This window comes from Pelmatolapia mariae, linkage group LG23 (genome assembly GCF_036321145.2).
Source record: "Pelmatolapia mariae isolate MD_Pm_ZW linkage group LG23, Pm_UMD_F_2, whole genome shotgun sequence".
Classification (NCBI taxonomy): Eukaryota; Metazoa; Chordata; class Actinopteri; order Cichliformes; family Cichlidae; genus Pelmatolapia; species Pelmatolapia mariae.
The window spans coordinates 30,169,790-30,190,380 of NC_086246.1; the positions used below are offsets into that span (position 1 = coordinate 30,169,790).

The following is a 20,591-nucleotide window of genomic DNA, read 5'->3' on the forward strand; positions in this document are numbered from 1 at the left end:
CCAAATCTTCTATTTCTTGTAAAATGATACCATAACAACAATAGGTTTTCACATTTGTCCTCCTGTTATTGGGAGAATGATTAAAACTGAGATTTCTATTGAGACAAACTAACATAAAGAAAAAGAAATTCGCATTTATTTTATAAAAGTGTCTTTGAAAGGCTTAAGTGTAACTGTCAGCGTTCACACGTAGAAACCAACAACGTGTTTGGAGGTAAAAGTGTTGTGTTAAATAACGGAAAAACTGAATCAGCGTTATTGAAATGATGTAATAAAAATGAGCAGAAATATGAAAACATAAAGGAGTGAACATGAAGTCTCGCCTCCACTCAGCAGCGATTAGCCCGTCATCAACACTCTCGTTTCCTAATTGTGTTTCTAATCGCCGCTCTCGCTCTGACATCATAAACACGAGTGTTGTTTTGTTCGTTCTGAGTCAATAAAGATTGATTGAAAGGAGGAGGGGAAAAATCTGCAGTTCAGCCTCGAAGCAAACGTGTCTTATCACCTGAAGGAAGACGTCGTAAAACAAAAGGTGGAGCATAATCCTGCGTGTCACACACACACATAAAAGCAGCGCTTATGAGGCTTAAATCTCTCTCTCTCTCACACACACACACACACACACACACACACACACACACACACACACACACACACACACGCAGGAGGCCCGAGCTAATAGCATGAATATTCAGTGAGCTGTACTCCATGTACTAATTATTGTCATGAATATTAATGCAATCAGAGTCCTGGCTCCATTCAGCCAGCACCAAGAAATGAGCTGTAATGAGAGAATGAGGGAGAGGAGGAGGAGGGTGGGGGTGACTCACCCTGCTGCTGGACCACACAGCCTCTCACCGACTCGAGGGTTTGATTTAAGCAGCCGGCTCGTGAGAGGCTGCCTTTTATGGCTCCCTCGTGTTTCTGTGTGAAGTAAATGAGAGTGTGTGTGCACGCCAAGGAAGGAAGAACAGGTCTGCAGATGATCTGTGCGACGCTCGGGACGTTTGAAGCTTAAATAGCAGCACAGGCTTTAAATATGATTCTCTGGTTATGAGAAACATGCTCAAGTGTCAGTTTTCTTCAGTCAGCTGGTTAAAATGATCAGAATGCTGACCTAACTGTACATGGAGCCCGTAGTTACTGCTCCCAGCCTGTAGAGGGGTGCGTGACAAATTAAATCCAAAAACTCCGCTTCTTCCTCCAGTGATGGAGTCCACAAACAAAAGGACAGCTATGTCCATCTTTGTATATTCAGTGTATGGTGCTATCGGCAGGCTTCCTGTCATTGTCCAATCAGAGGAAAGAGAGCTGTTAGGGAGGAGGTTTCTTAAAGTGAAGCTAACGCAGCTTTTCTCACAGAAGTTATGAGTGATAAGTGAACACTGCAGGTATCCGAGTCTTCCTTATATGCCGCATTGACGTCTCCACTTTGTGTTTCAGGCTCGGTGACTAGCAGCTCGTCGGTGTCGCAGATGGCGAGTGGCGTCAGCTTGGTGTCCTTCAACAGCCGCGGCACGGAGGGGATGCACCAGCGCTCGTACTCCGTCTCCAGCGCCGATCAGTGGACCGAGGCCACCGTCATCGCCAACTCTGGAGTCAGCACGGGTCAGTGACCGGCACGCTCACGCAGAGTCATGTGATCCTGAGTTAAAGCGCAGGCCAGGTCACACGAGATGCTACACAGCTGGGACTGAAGGCCCCAGCATGGAGCTACGCGAGGGGGACTATCATTTGTCTCCCATTGATCCAGCTGCCAGACCTCTAATACTGCCTTAACTGTTTGTCAAGCTAATGGACTGTCTGTGTGTGTATGTTGGTGTGTGTGTCTGTGTGTGTGTATACAGGTGTGTAGGACTTAAAGTGCCAGTATTAACCAAACACACACACAGAGCAGGAAGCTGAGACTGACAGCTGTCAGGCTGTGTATGAGCCTGATGTTAAGCTTGAGTGGCAGCTCCTTCTCTGGGGCCTCCAGCCTTCCTCAAATAACGTTTAAAGCTGTGAAACGCTCTCAATGGGCTCCCAGGGGCAACACAAACACACAGTTTCTATAGGTATAAGGGCACTCCTTTAAGGTCCCTGTGGATCCTTAAAAGGTACTTTATGCAAGAGTAAGATATTAATTAACCTTAAAAATGGTGATGAAGTCAGAAATGTTACAGATCTTACAGCAATATCTGAAATCTAAAAAAATAATTGGGACAAACGAGTAGTCAAGACTTACATGTGTTAACTCATCACTCAGTTCTCAAGCAGTGTCGAGGCCAAATAGTAGGAAATAATTGTAGAGAAGAAAAAAATGAGAAAAACAAAGATATTACATATTAAATAAGCTAATGAAAAAATAAGTAGTAATATAACATCTTAAAAATACAGAAAGGAAATTAAAAACAGAAGTAAATAAACTGAGAATGTTAAATAAATAGGAGGAAATACTGCAAATTCAATCATTTCCGAAATAGGGGTCTGCCCTCCATAGATCAACTGTCAGAGTTAATAATAACTAGCAAAACTGCTTAAAACATTTGTGTTAAACAGTGCAAAGAACTTAAAAGAAAATAAATAAAATTCTGCAATAAATAAATACTAAAATTAAGATTAAACTCGTGAAAAAAATTCAGTTTCTGCTTCTTCTTTGAGTTTTATTAGGCACACAGGTGCTTTGCCGCCACCTTCTGGAGCATAAAACAAAGAAAAGTTTGTAGTCTTTGGACCAGCTGCTTCTTCTTCTGTGGTGGTGTGTGTGGTCTGAGCAGCTGGTGTTTAAACTGTTGATGAGAGAAAATACACCACAGAAAAACAATCAGAGTTGGACTGAGAGAGAGAGTGCAGCAGGATGAGGTGGTTGTGGGGGTGGGGGCAGCGGTGGTGGGGTTTGACGTGGATGGAGCGCGGCTTGCAGATGGGAGGGCCGTTAATCCACGGCGGTTAATTGCGCGCTCGGGGATGGCATCTTGTCAGCAGAGATAAGTTGTCACATTTTCCACTTGAGCTGAGACTAAACGATTGTAAAATAAGTTATGGCCGTCCTTGGGGCTGTCTGCCGTTCGGGGATGCGGCGGCCAGCAAGCGCTCGACAAGATACGTTTGTGTGTGTGTGTGTGTGTGTGTGGTGTGCACACGTGTTTCCATCTGCACACACAGATACACACCGCGCCCGTGTCAGTGTGGCCGCCGCGCCGTGATATTGATGGAAGCTGAATGTTATTTTATTCCGCCGCTAGTCACAGCTGTCAGCAGCCGGCGTGAAGAGTGGAGGGCAGAGAGAGAGAGAGACTCCACTCACTGTGCTGCTAGCCTCGCTCGCCCACAGGTCTGAGCCTGCATGTCGACCGGAACGGGATTCAGTATAGTTTACTTTAATCCATTTGGACCTCGTCAGTGGTGATTCTGGATATTATATATACGTATTTATACATTTACTGTTCTGCTTATAAAATAGAACAGTCGAGGTGTGAGGTTTTGCGCTCAGATTTACTCAGCTTCTGTTCTGTGCCAAAGAGTTTTGCCACCATGCATTTTAAGGTCATTAGTGAAGTATCAAAGGTAACTGTGCAGCAGGATCAAGAGCTGAAGCCAGAGTCAGAATGAAGAGCAGGGAGTCCTGTATCTGATGGTCTGGACCTCACACAATCCTGATCGCAATATCAGCAGTGTGAAATTACAGGAAGAGACAAAATACTCCAGTTTAATCCCACTGATGAAGCAATTCCTCCATAACCCATAAGTCAACTACAAAACCAGGTCTAGAGTCCAAAATTAGGCTCACATCTAACCCCAGAAGTTATTAAAAATAGCAACCTCAAAAGCTGTTTTAGGGTACTCAAAAACTAAATCAGAAAACTTCTAAGTTCTTCCAAACCAGTACCAAACCAAATTTAAAATCATACCAAACCTAAGTTAACCCAATGGAAAATCTATTTTGAAAGTAGTTTTAAACCAGTTTAAAAGAAAGTCCCAATAATCCCATTATCAAGTGTAAGAAATAAGTCTGGTGTAACATGAGGAAACCAAGACCCTGAGATTCATTTAGAGAACTGTGACAAGCCCTCGAAGGTTTTAAAGGCAGTGTTTAAAAAAAAAACCAACAAAAAAAAAAAACCGCTGAGGTCAAACCAAAATGGAACCAGTCAAAAACTTAATCCAGAACCAGCTTAAAACCTGTCCAAAGTTCTCAGCAGATAAAACAAGAAAGGCCACTTGTGTATTAAACTTACAACTATCTCAAATTATGGTTGTGGAGAAAAACATTCAGAGATAATCTTCCCCTTTTAAGACACTGGAGAAAAAGATGGGTACCCCGACCTATCCACCCACCAAAAAGCTCTTTGGTCTTTAGAAAGCAAAACCCCCAAGTAGTTCTGTTTAGTTATATTTGGCATCAGTCTACAGCAACAGTTATTTTACTGATGGGTAAAGATCCTGCAGTATTATAGTGAGAGAAGCCCATTGATCACTTGTGAGCAGTATGGCAAGAGTGTAGAGTTCTATTTGTGATTTTATTTGGTTAAACTTGCAGACACAGGCCTGGGAGACTCCGTCTGCTCCAGTCCCAGCATCTCCAGCACCACCAGTCCAAAGATGGAGCCGCCGCCATCGCCGCACGCCAACCGCAAGAAGCACCGGCGGAAGAAGAGCACCAGTAACTTCAAAGCCGACGGCCTCTCTGGTACTGCGGAAGGTAACGCCATCTCCCCTCCCCCTCGCCTCGCACTTTCCCCGCCTAGTTCTTTAAAAAAATACAAATGAAAACATCATCTTTAAAACTGACCTGACCTTTATTTTCTAGTTTTCAAATCTTAAATCCCACTATCTTTGTAAAGTTTGTGTGTTGATGCTATAAGAAAACCCTGAAACTTTGTTCATAGTGACATTAGTAGATGTTATTTGGGACCTAGGCTGGGAAACGCAGTCATGTGATTGTCTGAGATTTTCGACCTCCTCAATGAGGAAAGGATCTCTCCATCCTGTCATTCTCTCAGCCCTTCATCTCTTCACCCTGTTCGGTCTTCCTCTTCTCTGTAAAGTCTGTGGATCAATGAGTGTGTACATGCACAGCAGTAACTCCATATTAGTGAATCCAACAACAGCTGCTTTCATATTAATACTGCAGACATTAAACATGAAAAGCATTGTCGTTGGTAATAATTCAGCTGCAGATAACCTGATGAAGCTAAAATTGATCACAACAAATCTTAAAGACAGTTATAAAAAGCCAATTAGAGACCTGGTTACTAACTAATGGCTAATTTTGGTAACCCTGTCACATAAGTGTATATGCTTATGTGACAGGTTGGCGTCAATTAAGTGCATGGAGACAGCCGCCATTTGGCGATCATTGTTGGACAGTTAGAGCACAATTCCTTCAGCTAGACTGATTTGTATGAAGTTAATGTTTGGACTTGGGTTAGATTCGATGTTAAAATTTTTTATTATGTTTAAAGATTTTTGATTTATTGTGGGGTTTTTTTTGGGGGGGGGGGGGGGGGGGGTTTGTTTTGTTTTTAATAGTCAGTAGAACAAGTGAATTAGCTTGAGTCCCATTCAGGGACCGTTCAGCAGTTGTAGCCGCATGTGTTGCTATACACCTGTCAGTCAAAGTGGCGTTGCCCCTTTCAAACTTTAAGCCTTAATACAATTAAAACCGGTAAATTATTTTAAAAATTCACCGTCCAGTTATTATGAAGGAGGAATGTAGCTATAGAACCCCAAACAATTTTTGTAGCAGGCTGTAAACATGCTTATTTCCGCTGTGAACATGTGGACATCTTATAATGTGAGACTGATTCACTTTTGGAGGCGGCCTCAAGTGGACATTAGAGGAACTGCAGGTTTTTGTACTTTATTTTTAAGCCTTGGAGTTTGATTCTACTCTGAAACAAGCCCACTTTCTTTTTCTCACAGACTTTTTTTGTATACGTCAGTATCTGAAACTTGGGCCATGCTTAATATAAATATCATATACTGTAGTATTATGTTCATGACAAGAAGAACAATAATGTCTTCTTTATTGATCAAGGAAACTGAATGCAAGAAAGCTCTAAAGTAAGCCCTTTACATTGTGGTTTAATGGGTTGTATTCAGTTTAGGAAAAGTTGCAGGGGAAAAGCTGATCACTTCTGCTGAGAGACTGGATCCAATATTAATTTGTTTAGCAGCATCATATCGAGTGTTTCACACTAAACACAGCAGAAGAAATTTCTTGGTATTAATAAAGTGGCTGGCATAAAGGGAAAAAAAGAATAAAATATGGATTAATTCATAAATAAAAAACACAAAATAAACGTAAATATATACATTAGAAAAATCTGCTAAACATCAACCTGTGTGTGTTTCTTTCTGTTCTGTTTCTGCACCACACATCTATGACCTCCGCCCGCTGCTGTATCCTGATTGGCTGATTCCATCCTAAATTCCTCCTCAGTTTATCACCATTATTGATGTTTTTGTGATAATTATCGAGATCTTTTATCACTCACGCACACACACACACGGTAGCTCGTTGAACAGATGTGGCGGCAGCAGCAGATGTGTAATGTTCGTCCCTCCATCAGCGAGGTATCAAGCAGCTGACAGGACAAGTGGCTGTCTGAGAGACGGATCGACGCCGCATCTGCCTTCATCTCTGCTCATTTCCATCCCTTTATTTTCCTTTATTTCCTCACATCCACCCTCAATGCTTCCTTTTTCGTTTTCAGTCTCCCCTCCTTGTTCTTGTCCTCATTTCCGTCTTCTCCTCTAATCTTGTTCCTCGTTGTTTTGTCTCATCTGTTTCATTCCTCCTTCACTCTGTTTTCCTTGTGCTTTACTCCTCCTCCTCCTTTTTTTCCCCTCTGCGAGCGTTTTATTATCACTTCCTCTGACCGCCACTCGTTATCAGACGCTTCCCGACTCCCTCATCTCGCCCCCACATTAGTCAGCCAGAGAGGCTTAAGTGAAATATTATAAATAATCCAGTGTATTGAAATCTTTTATCAGCTGTGTCACTTTCATTATTCAATAAGCGATTAGTAACAGTCTTCCCAATTTAGCCATTAAGCACTGAGCGTGCTCGACCGGCCGCCGGCTCACCGCCTGTCACGCCGGGCGGGCGGGTGAAGTATCTTCATGTCAGAGCGAGGCCTGGCGTAATTCATGAGGGGGAACCGCCCTCTGCGGCCGAGCTCCCCCAGGTAGGACCGCACCAACACACACACTCAGAGATTCTCACCCTTAGCTTGCTGCACCAGTGGAAGTTCCTGGTGGTGATGGTGATACTTCTACCCACCGGTATTTTTTGTTTCAGATGGGGCTTTTTGTGACCTCTGGCCAGACTAATGTGCGTGACTTTTTAATGACTCACTGACCTGTAGCTCCATCAGGGCTTCAGACAGGTTGTTTCTGTTCGGTCTTATATCGTTCCTGTTTTCATCTGGAGTTGGACTTCATGTTACTTTTAGTGTTTATCTTTTTTATTTGGATGTGTAAAGATCACTGTGACTGCTCTGTGAGTCTCATGTCAGACCTAACTCAGTGTTTTCATTCAAGTCTGTTGGTCTCAACAGTCACCTGTGTGCGCTCTCTGTGCACATTGTTATATTTCCTTTCTTGCCCAGTGTTGCTTTGCTCTTCTAGCTGTAGAAACACTTCTCAACAACTGTTAGCTGAACAGTTTTTGTCTTCTTCCAAAAAATATCTCGACTTCTGAATTAATATTCTTGCGATCTTCACGGCACCTTTTCTGTTGCCGGTTCTTAATTCTTTATAAAAAACCCTCCACCAGGGGAAACAACATCAAACCACACAGATCTTTGATTCACTTTGAAGAAATCCTCATAATGACGGCATGAGTGGATCTGCAGCCCGTAAACACCTGTCTCAGGTAAACCGCTGCTGATCACAGCCTCGACACCGGGCTGCCATTTGAGCTTTGAAAGTTGACCTGAGTCTCTTTCGTTCAGCTTCAAAAGTTTGAAGCTGAATCTGTGGCCACATTCCTGAAGTTTAAGTTGAGAAATGGTGGCTTTGATTCCTCACACGGAAAGCTCCTCACAGCTGATGTTTAAGTTGTGTGCGCGCCTCTCAGATTACATTCGTGTGTGACGGTGTCTCAGCTGAAGAGCTTCACCTCATTGTTGTCAGGTGGTCGGTGCACCTGCAGCACGCCGCTCTCTGACTTCTTTATCAAGGCCTTGAATTCCTTTAAAGTCGCAGCTTAATCAGGAAGGTGAGCTCCGCCCGCCGTCACAGGTCAATTAGGGTCAGAGGGGGTCAAACAGAAGGGAAACAAAGAGGGCCTCTGTGGAGGAAAGACCAGGTGGTCCTGCAGTTACCTGTCAGTCACTTTGTTTTAGTCTCTCTCCCTCTGACACAAGTTTATATAGTTTACACAAACATGTTCTTGTGTTGTAAAGCACTTTGTGAATTTTTTTTTTTATCTGTGAAAAGCGCTATATAAATACATTTTACTTTACTTACTTATGTTTAAGCTTTTTCTGACAGGTTGGTGAGAAACATTTACAAGATTTTTTAAATGAGACGCACAAAATACAAAAACTATCATCAGTGCTGGATAGATCTGCTGATGTTTTAACCTTTTCTCCAGTATACAACATGAAGAGTACCAAACTGTTCAAATAAACTTCAAAGAGTTCAAAGATCAAATTAAACATCGACATAGCCTGTACATACTTATAGTATATTCATAACATACCTTCATACCATGTACATTGTAACATCAGAAAGTGAGAAAATGAAGAAAACAAAAGCAACAAGTTTTCACAAATTCCCACTAATGTACGATTTTTGAGATCAGCGAGCTCCAGAGAAACTCTTGCTGCTGGTTCCTCCTTAGATCCCTGATCCCTGAGGACATGATCCAGCAGGCTACACAACATTTTGAAACCAGTTTAAACCATGAGTCGACTTAGAGGCCAATAATATCTGAGTTAGACTGAGAGGAAAAACACTTCACGTCCCCCTGCTTTGAAAAAAAGCTCATACTGGAGTAACAGGCTGGATATTCATGTAGGTTCTACCTGTTAACGTGAGTCGTGGCACATGGATGTGAGTGTAGTCACAGTTTTAACTGAGTCCCATCATTTTGTGGTGTCTTATATCATGAAGCTGCTTCTGCCTCTTGACTCATTTTTTAGCTTTTGTTTTTTTATCTCAGATCCATGACTCTGGTCTGTGCTTCAGCCTCTCTGCTCGCGCTCTCGGGGCTCCAACCTGTGACCTTTTTAACGCGACCCTGATTCATTCCCTCCGTCACTCGCCTCACCTCCCATGGCAGATCGAGGAAAACAAAGCGGACTAACATTTAAAGTGTCAGCCGCGGCTGTATTTCATCCTCTGCAAATGTTGCTTTGGTGGCAAATGCTCGCAGTAGCCCCGGGGGGAGTGAATATTACAGAGTTTGCAGAGGTCAAAGGTCACAGAGCTCAAACCTGTGGAAGAATCAGAGCTGCAAAGGAGCTACAGAATCATGTTAAAGTTCAGTGTTTTTATCGTTCCATCATTTGTTGGCACTTAGGTTTGATTTAATGCTTAAAAAAATCACATTATCACAGTTTCGTACCATATTTTTTGAAGAATGTTGCCTTTATATTCTGCTAAAGGTGATTAATTAAAATAATTAATCATATCTATGAAATAAGAGATTATACTGAAAACTGTCTAATGCAATTTCAAAGTTCAAGTTGACTTTTGTTTTATTCTATCCAACCAGCAGCTTGTAGCTCAACAGCAGTTTTTTTGAGGCTCTTGTTGTTTGACTTTCAGTGTGTTTAAAGTGTCATGAATATTTTTAGTTTAGTTCTTTTTTTTTTATCAGATAAATGTGAGCAGAAACGTTTTGATTGACATCTTTTGATTTTTTCCAAGTTCTATTTTTTTATTTGTAGTGGATTAAAGATGTACTTTGTTGATCTTTCACGGACTTCCATCCCTTCATTGTGCTTATTGGCTCCTCCCATTTCAGCACCGAGCCACACCCCCTCCATAGCATCCTCTGCACTACTGGTTTTGACACCTGTCTCTCTCTTTCTCTCCCTCTTCCCCTTTACTGTCTATGTCTTATAATTGTTGTCTCATTCCTAAAATCTGGCCTCACCTCTCCTTTGGTCCTGCATGTTTCATTCCTCATTCATTCCTCTTCTTTTGTCCCTTGCCTCCTTTGTTCCTGTTCGGATCGCCTGTTATCTCTTCTTCATTCCTCTATCATACCCGCTTGACCTGCTTTTGTTATTCCTTCATTCCTTCTTCAATCTTCCTTTGGGTCCCCATTTGATCTTCCTTCATACCCACATTATTCCTGTTTCCTTCCTCGCTGCCGTCTTTTCTCTCTCTTCCTGCCGTCGGGGGATGCAGCCAAACGTAAAGCTTGGAAACTAAATCGCGTCTCTAGCCTTCGCAGCATTTACACCAACAGTCTGCAGAACTCAGAAGGTAAAAAAAAAAAACTGCTGTGGTGGGACGGACAGACCCCCAACTGACCTCCACCCTGACCCTCCCACCACTGCAGGGTTGGAGTCCCCTGTGCTGGAGATTTGTGCTTTTGATTCCAGGAATGAATGAGTTGGTGATTTGCAGAAAAAGACGATGAAACTGGGTTTGAGTCACTTACATGTTTAAGCAAGCAGCACTGAGACACTTATAACATGAAGGCTAATTCTTTAGTCAATCATCAACTTCAATCAAAGAGGGAAAATTAGTTATTAGTAATATTTATAGTATTAGTATTATACTAGAATAATAGATAGTAATATTAAATTATGCACCTTTTTTACCAAAATTAAGGTCAGTACAGAGTTTAACACTCATCATGGACCATAACTTGAAAGTGAGCTGCTAGCTGAGCTGTAAACTGAACATGGATTGGTTACTTCTGAAAAAAAACTGGGAAAAAAAACTGATATAGTTTTAAAAGAAACTAAATATGTTGCTGTAGAGGTAAATTTTATGGATTTATGACTCACATAGTCAGTTTTAAGGTATTTTTGCAGTCAGTATGGGATGTTTGCCCGACTTGGACTCATAGTTAACCTTCCCGTCCACTTTATATCCATGTACAACATGTTGGGATTGCTATTTTAAATCTTTTTCACCACCTCTTGCTGTCTTAATCAATCTGGGTGTAATGCAGTATTGTCCATGGGGGAAAAAATATATTTCTCTAACTTTATAAACCACACAGAGATATTTTCAACCTGCAGTTTGGATGTGTTTCACCTCTAAAGAGTTCTTAGAGTCTTTTTGCTGCAAATCATCCAGTCAGTTCTTTCTCGGTGTGTCCATCTATGTTTGGTCCAGTGGAGAAAGCATCTGTCTTTCCCTTCCCCTGTATTTCTTTGCCCCACCCGCCTCACCTGTGAGGACACAGCCAACCAAACACTCCCACCCTGGAAGCATGGGCTGTACAGGTAATGATACACCACAATGTGATGTGCGTTTTGTGCGATAGTGTTCCCGAGCATCTTCTGGTGTGATTTCCTCCTTCATGAAGTATCTGCTGTGGTTCGGTTCCTCTCCGTCTTCTGCTCAAGAGCAAAAAAATAAAAACACAGAGCCACATATTTCTTTCTCTGAGCGACTTCTGAACAATCGGCTGCAATATTTTCCAGGTTATTAATGTTGTAAAAGGCTGCGAATAATATGGGGAGTAATGACCTGTGTCGCAAAGCAATACTGTGTGCGGTGACATTTAAGGCTTTTAATTTGTGTTTCCCGAGGCCCCCTTTTGTCTCCCTCACGCCTCCCCTCTCATTGCACCTCCCGTCCTCCACTCTCAAACACACATACACCTCCCGCTGAGCCTCGACACCTCACACCCCGGATGGATGATAGGCTTGTATGCATGTCCTGCCCCCCACCCCCACCCACCCACCCTCTGCCAATCCCCACCTCCTCCCCCTCTTCCTGCCGCCATTCCTCCCTGCGTCTTGTAAATGCTGTATATTTGGTTTGTTCTTTTCTGCCGTTAAAGGTTGCCAGTGTCAGAGTTCACAAATTGCCTCGGCACCACCTCTCTCTGCGCGAATGTCACCCACAGTAGCCGAGAGCGGTGGCAGTAATTACCCGCACAGCGCGGCGTGGTCGGCATCCGCGTTTGTGTGTGTTTGTGCTCTCGTGCATACATTTAGACACACGCAGCAGCGAATGGAGAAAGAAAAACAGAGGCCGAACAGGGCAAGAAAAGAAATCAGGGGGAGTTTTTTGAAGATTTCCTCAGAGGATTTAAAATCTCTTTTTATAGCTTAAAGTCACATTTTGTTTCATTTCCAATCTGAATGAGCAAATTAAACTGTCAAGACAAAGACGCGATTTTCTAGAAAATTCTTCAAAAAATAAGCTTGTTTGTTTTCGCCTTCAAAGTTTGGGGTTTAAAGTAACTTTCACAGCTAAATGGTCCTTAAAGCAGTTAGAAAAATGAGAAATTACCCAATCCAATGTGCTTGGAAGATCCAGGATGATCTTGGAGGTTTATTTTAATCACGTACAGCAGTGTTACCCATGAACGTGCGATGAAAGAGCTTTAGTTATTTTTAGTGAAATGAACTACTACTGTAAAAAGTCTGCAAGAAAGTTGAGGAAAGTAAATTCTTAAAAATTGTTTCCACATGCAGCAGTTACTCATCAACACGATCATCACGTATGTGAATCTGGCATTTTCTTACTTTTAGCTCATATTTGGTCTCCTCCACTTCCTGAGGAAAATATCTGGCCTTTTATCTGCTACATGCTGCATGTTCTGCGACAGCTTTGGACATATTTTTTTCTTGATTTGTTTTTAGACTCTTAGCATTATTTTTTGTGAAGATTTATCAACTTGTCTCTTTTTACACTTTCTAGTCATACAGTGTTCCCTCGTTTATCGCGGGAGTTACGTTCTAAAAATAACCCGCGATAAGTGAAATCTGCGAAGTAGCCAACTTTATTTTTTATAATTATTATAGATGTATAAGGCTGTAAAACCCCTCACTACACACTTTATACACTTTTCTCAGACAGGCATGAACATTTTCACACTTTTCTCTGTTGTTTAAACACTCTCAAAGTTTAAAACTTGTAGAAAAATAAGTCCAGTATTATAGAATGAAACCAAAGGCACCTGCAGGTGATGGCGTTTCGTCGACATTCTTATGTTTGTTGGGGAGAAAACTTACAAACTTACAAACATACAGTACAGCACTTCAGAGTCACACTGCTAGCGATCGAAGATTGATGTAAATTTGACAAGCTGAACGCATTCTGTACTGTACAGGAGGCACGGCACAAGATTGATTGACATTGGTCTACAGCCAATCAGGACGCAGAACACAATGCGCTGTTTATAAAAAAAAAAACTAAAAAAAAAACAAGCATGCAAAATTGCACCAAAAGAAATCAACAAAACAGCGAGGCCGTGAAAGGTGAACCGCGTTATAGCGAGGGACCACTGTATTGCTTGGACATCTTTTTGTGTTAATTTTTTGGACATTTTGTTATTTTTACCTTTTTTTGAGAACATTTTTATTTTTATGACACTTAAGTAATATTACATATTTATTAACATTTACTAACACTAACAGCAATTTCTTTGTATTTTACAGCAATTTTAGTTGTAGTTCAGAGATTTTTATCATCTTTTTCCAATTTATGTTGTCATTTTATTCCTATTGCTTTTTTCATAATTTTCTAAAATATTTCTCGGGGAGTTTATTTCAAACTAATATAAAATAATATTGTTATTTTATTGATATTTTCTTATATTTTTAAAACTTGTTATATTTTCTCCTTTTTTAGAAGACAATGTGAACATTGAACACTTTTATTATCCTCTGCCCCTCGGCCCGTTTGCAAATTGAAGCTGCAGATTCTCAGCATTAATTAAGCTTCATTAATGTTAAAGGTAATTAATTTTAGTCCTTGCACTTACATTTTACTTCTAGCTCCTCACCCTGGATATAAAGCAGCTAAAAGCTCCATGTTTCATATTTGACCTTTTGAATATAGTTTCCATTTCTAGTTTCTATCATAATATAATCCAGTGAATATTTTTTGGTCTCCACCTCCTCCTGAGCTCTGACATCCTGTTTCTTTTAGTTGTTGGCTGCTCAGAGAACTGAAACTATGAGCTAAAAGAGACTAAAAAGCTCCGCAGAGTCATTTTTCTACCTTGCATGCTTTAAGATTAGTGTTGCTGCTGAGGTCCAGGCAGGGGTTTCATAGTAAAAGTGGGTGGTGGGAGTGGTTCTTTTCCCCCCTGATTTTATTCATTAGCGGCTTAGTGCGCTGGGTCAGCGTGCAGCATTTAAATCCAGAAACACCGTTTAATTTACGCTGCAGAGAGGCAGAGCCTTTCTGGATTGTTGGTTTCCATAATTGTCAAGCAGCCTCCACCCCTCCCCTTCCCCCTGAAAACAGAGAATCATGGGAATTTAATTATGATGGGATTCTGGCTCTTGACCCTGCAGGGCTGAGGCGGTGCTTGATGGGTGAGCCGTCATTTAGAACGAAGAGGCACCCGGTGTTCACCCAAGAGCTCCGAACACACTCCCTCCCTGCATCATGTACAGTTTGCCCTTCATCAGACACACGTTCATACGCAGAGCTTCGACTTCCTCTGGTCTGAAGATAGTTTGATGATGGTAGCACCCGCTCTGAAGTCACGCAGTGTCCCCGTAAATCATGAAGTCTGACCAAGGGCAGCAACAGATGCTCCTAAAATAAAACTCATGCTTTTTATGCAATCAAGTTAATAATCAAAGGTCAATAAGCTCCAGGCTATGAATCAGGATCGAGCACTGTGTGAAACTCTGGATGTTTTTCTATTTTTTTGGAGGTTTAATTTACTTTAAGGCTATGTCCACACGTACCCGGGTATTTTTGAAAACGCAGATTTTTCTATGCGTTTGCACCTTTCGTCCACACGTAAACGGCGTTTTCGGTCACTGAAAACGGAGATTTCTAAAAACTCCGGCCAGGGTGGATATTTTCTAAAACTCCGTTTTTGCATTTACGTGTGGACGAGAAAAACGGAGAAAACGCAGCGTCAAAGGTGTGCGCCTTTTTTGACGTCACAGTGTGCGCCACGTTGTTGTTTCGGTGAAATGAATTTCTACAATACTGTTACTGTTAATTGTACTCTCTGCAGTGTTTAAATGCTTACATATACACACACAGTTACTGTCCCTCCACACATACGACTCAGTTCTGCTTCTATGCCCCAGCTTTGTTTACTATTTCCCACCGAGGCTTCTAGACTTCTGATTGGCCAACATTTCTACACGGTTAGGAATATAGCGCCACCTGCTGCTTTGGCATGTTCCTAGCAGCGTTTTCCTTCATTTCTGCCTTTACGTGTGGACGGGATTATTTTTTAAAACGAAAACGGAAAATCTCCGTTTTCAAAAATACCCGTGTACGTGTGGACATAGCCTAAGTGAAATTATTTTAGGTGCTTTAGCTTCAATATTTCTCGTGATAATCTGGGGCCCTTTTTCTATTTTTTTCCTGCTTTTTGGGACAATTCTTCTTCGTAGACACCAAAATAAATTTTTTCCATAAAATGTATTTATATTAATGTATCTTTTAAAGAAAAGTAAAAAAGTTATTTTATTTTGACACCTTTTTCTGTCATTTTGTTTTTAAATTCTTTCAATTTTTTTATTTTTCCAATTTTTTGTATTTTTAAAAATTATTTTTTTAATATATTTTTTAGAAATAGTTTTACCAGTGTTTTCTTCCTTTTTGTATATAATTTTACAGATTTTGTTTATTAATGTTTATTAATATAAAGTAACTGGAATTTTTTGTCTAGCTTTCTTCGGATTTTATTTATATTTTTCAAACAGTTTTCAGACATTTGTGGGGTAAATTTTTCTTTCCTTTAGCTGCTTTTTGAACATTTTATTATTCTCGACTCATTTTCAGTTTGGAGCTGCAGGTTTTAATTAGGCTTCATTAATGTTAATGTTGATTAATTCGGTCGCTTCCTCTAAAAACTTATTTCTGGATCCTTGCCCAAAAACATCACCTGGAAAAAAGCAGCTTGAAGCTCCACTTTGGTAAAAATGTCCAGATTTGACATTCTCAGCTTTTTTCCACTGTGAGAAAACCTTTTATGAAATATTTTCCTTCAGTTTGTCCCTCTTGTTTCACTGCTTTCATGAGAAAAGTTCAGGCTCATCATTGTTTCTCTGAATCTCTGCGCTCAGCGGCTGGTTTACTGCACAGATCAGTTTAACCTTGATCCGTTAGCCGGCCCTTGTAAACAGTAGTTTTAATTAACATCAGCTCATCAGACTCGGGCCGTCAGCTGCCTGCAGCAGCTCACAGATGAAAACGATCCTCGGTTATCTCTAGTAGAGAAACTTTGGAGAGCAAAGGTGTTTTCAATCTCTTCATCTGGAAGTGTGGGGCTTTCTCAGCCCGCTGTTCGCCTCGGGGCGCTTCCTTCCATCCTTACCTTCCGTCCTTCCTCTCCTCGAACAAGGCCATTGATTATCCAGAGCAGAGCCGGAGGGGAGCTTCGGCTCTGCTGCTCTGAGACGATCCCAATTAGCCAAATGACTGGAGTTGAGGAGGAGCAAATGGTCGTTCCCTGGCGGGCCGGCCGTGACCGCTCTCCGACTGATTAAACCCCTCATCATCATCATCTTCTTCTTCTGCTGCCACCGCTCGTCATGAACGGCTGCTTCCAGAAACCCTCGCCCGTGTTGTGAGTGATTACCGAGTTCACTGCTGAGATTTTGTCTGAGCCTGACCCCGCACAGGTTTGGATGGAGGAAAGCATTTCCGGGTCACACCAGCAGAGACGGCGGAATCCTGGGAATTATCAGGCACGCTGGAGGCCATCCTTTGATTAAGTGATTACCCGGTGTCGCCTCCTCTTCCCTGCTGATCGGGGTTAATTGTAAACAGAAGCTGTTTGTAGTCTGATCTGCTGTGGTGATGATACTCAGCCCCCCTCCCATCCCGTCTGTGTGCCCTAACGGTTTCCAAATGTGGCCGACATGTCAACGAACAAATGTGAACATCTGTGGCGAGGCATGGAAGCAGTCGTACAGAAACACAGAGGTTTTTCAGCTCCACGAGGTTTACTCAGAAATCCAATCAAATTTTAACGCCGAGCTCCCATTACTGACTTTTCTAACGGTTTCTACTCACCTCATCATAACATTTAGGATTTTCTGTTTGCTCATGTTTGCTAAAAACTGCAGCTGGAAACATAAAGATGGAGATCTGAGGAAGACTCCAGCATGCAGCTGGAAGCTCACCTCATGAGTCATCTGAAGTTTGAAAAAAGCTTTGAAGAGCTAAAAAGTGGATCTTTTAGTCTTTGAACTCAAGAATTAATTCATGTTTATTTAACAGGAAGTGAAAATTGGTGAAAGTTTTCAAGTCTAGTCTGAATATCCTGTTTATTCTAACAGTCGGTACGTATTGATGTGGCTCAGTCTGTTAGATCAGTTACTGTTTTAAAGATCAGCTGGAGAGGTCTGTTGGTTACCGCTCATTTCTGGTATTTTATGTAGTTTAGCTGTAATTTCTTTTCTAATTTTGTGACATTTTTTGATGTTTTTATACATTTTATTGCAGTAAATCCCATTAGAACTGTCTCAGTGTGGAGACTTTATTTGAATTTACTAAAATGTGATTTTGAGTGAACTGTCCCATTAATGTGTGACTCTGCAGACACGTTGTCAAACCTCGCTGGTGCTGCTTTAAAAAGTGCCCTCAACCCTGAATCCAAACACACACACAGACACAACAGGCTCACACATACTTGATGTAATTGGCTCCTGATTGTCCCATTAACCTCTGAGGGGGTTCTGTGTAACAGATCCATATGCCCCCCCTCTCCAGCCGGCCCTGATTGTAATGACTGGCCTCTCCTGCTGACATGTCTGCAGAGAAGAGGGCAGGATGGTCCAGGGACCCTTAATTTGGGTGATATCCTGGCTACAGGGGGCGGGGTCATGTAGGTCAGTAGAACAGGTGTCCTGTCAAACAATGTGAGAGAGAGTTAGTCGTTACAGCCCTCAGCTGAGCATCCACACTTTCTTCTTATTTTTAAATTCTGCTTGGCGACTGTTTGATGACGAAGCTTTTGAATCAAAATGGTCAGAGTAAGGTCAGGATGTGTTTTCATCTCTCCCTCGCTCTCTCTCTCTCTCTCTGACAGAACAAGAGGAGAACTTTGAGTTCACCATCGTGTCGCTGACGGGGCAGACGTGGCACTTTGAAGCCACTTCCTACGAGGAGCGAGATGCCTGGGTTCAGGTCATCGAGAGCCAGATCCTGGCGAGTCTGCAGTCCTGCGAGAGCAGCAAGAACAAGGTGAGCCGAGTTCTCCTGGAGCCTTTCAGTCTCTTCATCGCATCATTTTCACATTTGTCCACATCAGGACCAACAAGCATGCGAAATCGCCCTTTAATGCACACAAACACACACACGCGCGTTCACTCACATAATTAGAAAATAGCAATTACTGTAGCTCACATTGAGCCTCAGCGTTGCCATTTTCCACCTGCAGCAGGCGGCTGCGTCTCATTCGAGGCCTGATGTGTTTACGCCTCAGGCTCTCAGCCTTTTTATTGCCCTCCCACCCAAAAAGAAAGAAGAAAAAAAAAAAGACGCCGGCCCCCCCTCTCTTCACCAATTCCATTTGTGTATCGTGTTGTTCCTTCACTCTCCGACATCGATGCGCATAACCCAAAACAGCAGCGACTCACATATGCTCAATGTTTTAAACATTTTTAGCCTATTTGAGAGACAGCGCTGTCAAGAACACAAGAGGTTGATCAGTGTTTAAATCCTATTTTTTTTTCTCCCTCAAACTGTAAAGTGAACATATATTCAAGAAAAGAAGTGAGCCAGAACTGTTTTTTTTCTTCTTTGTTTCAGTCTCGTCTGACAAGCCAGACGGAGGCGATGGCTCTGCAGTCGATCCGAAACATTCGAGGGAACGGTCGCTGTGCCGACTGCGACGCACCGAGTGAGTACAAACCACCCACGGTGTCAACAAAACCTTCACTAACACAACCATTACCCTTCAGTTTACTTCCTAAAAATAAACCATCAGACTGGTCAAGAAAGATGATTCTTAGGGTTCACGCAAGAATGCCTTCTGAGTATCTTCTTAATGGTCTGAGTTAAACTAGACTGAAAGGATTAATTATGTGTAAATGTGACACCATCCAAGAATGGGTCCAGTTATTTCAAGGAGTTGCATAATTTAAGTCCAATTCCTGAAACTCCCTCCATCCTTTAGGTTGTTGTGCAGGATTTTCAGCCTAACACTGTCCAACTTAGGCTACGTTCATACTGCAGGTCTTAATGCTCAAGTCCGATTTTTTGATCAAATCCGATTTTTTTTGTCTGCTTGTTCACACTACAAATAAAATGTGACAGCAAACGCGCTCTAGTGTGAACCCTCAAAGCGGCCCGCATGCGCAGAAGAAGACGTCACACACAACGCGCTCTGTTTAGACTCAGAGCAAACAGTATTGTTTAACTGATGGCCCTTAATATAAAGACTTGTTTCGGACTTTACGTTTCCCAATTTTGCTTTAAGTTATAAAGTTATTTTGTTATTTACATATGGCCTAATAATGCTCCTTATTGCTGTTTTAGAGAGGAGCGGTGCTTCAAAGGATAGTTGCAGATTTCTGTCAGAATCTGCAACTATCTATGTACTATGTACTTATACAGTACAAATAAAATGTTCACGTTTCTCCAACGTTGTCTTCCCAACACTTTCACTAACATCTACATGGGATGACCAGGAAGTGTTCACGATGTCTTCTCCGGCACTGATAATTGACATCTGTCTTGTGTCAGTGACGTAAAAGACGGATTTAATGCGACATGACCATTCAAACAGCAGTCGCTTTCTAAAACATCAGATATGTATCGGATTCAGTACCACATACGAAAGTGACCCAGATCGGATTTGAAAATATCGGATTTGAGCTGTTCACACTGTCATTCCATGATCGGATATGGGTCGCATAGGGTCAAAAAAGTCGGATTTGATGCGCTTTCGCCTGCAGTGTGAACGTAGCCTTAGAGATGCGATCTCTCCCAGCAAGCAGGCCAACATTGTGAGCTTTTCTCAGATCATAATTCTTACAAATGCTCTTTTTGCCAATTTTTGAGACAATAGGAAGGAAGAATACAGTAATGTCTACATTCTTTCTTTATCACGTCACATTTAAACCAAAACCAAAAGAAAGAACTTAAGATATAAAATGATGGAGGTCATTTCCAGTTTTGTCCATTTGTTCCCAAATTAGATTTTTCTGATTTCAGTTATTGATTACAGACCAAGAAGGTCTGTAATGATGACCACGGTCTAAAATTCTTCTAGCCTCGTTAGCCACCTTCTACGTACAAATAAAGAGCAATGATTGTCCGGTGCTGGCTTTTACCAACTGTTTAAATTTCATGTCTTGATCTTCCTCTATAAACACAGTTTAAATAGATAAACTTCCTCATTGACCTTTAAAATAAAGGTTGTTTATCCAGAATTCTTACTTTTTAGGAACCCTTTTAATAATTTTTGTTTGTTATAACATATCAAATAATTAAACCGAAGTTTTTTTTTTCCCAAAAAGGGT

General features: G+C 41.7%; 1 protein-coding gene across 10 annotated transcripts in view; it reads left to right on the top strand.

The window, feature by feature from the left end:
- The window catches only part of agap1 (ArfGAP with GTPase domain, ankyrin repeat and PH domain 1), a 174,558-nt gene that overhangs the window by 129,639 nt on the left and 24,328 nt on the right, over positions 1-20,591 (top strand). For 5 of the 10 annotated variants that reach the window (XM_063466426.1, XM_063466424.1, XM_063466425.1 and 2 more), the window contains 5 exons: positions 1,447-1,611; positions 4,526-4,687; positions 10,357-10,434; positions 18,155-18,309; positions 18,877-18,967. In XM_063466426.1, the coding sequence (XP_063322496.1) occupies positions 1,447-1,611; positions 4,526-4,687; positions 10,357-10,434; positions 18,155-18,309; positions 18,877-18,967 (651 nt within the window). The remainder of the gene's footprint in view (positions 1-1,446; positions 1,612-4,525; positions 4,688-10,356; positions 10,435-18,154; positions 18,310-18,876; positions 18,968-20,591) is intronic. The other 5 variants (XM_063466427.1, XM_063466421.1, XM_063466423.1 and 2 more) reach the window with 3 other exon arrangements.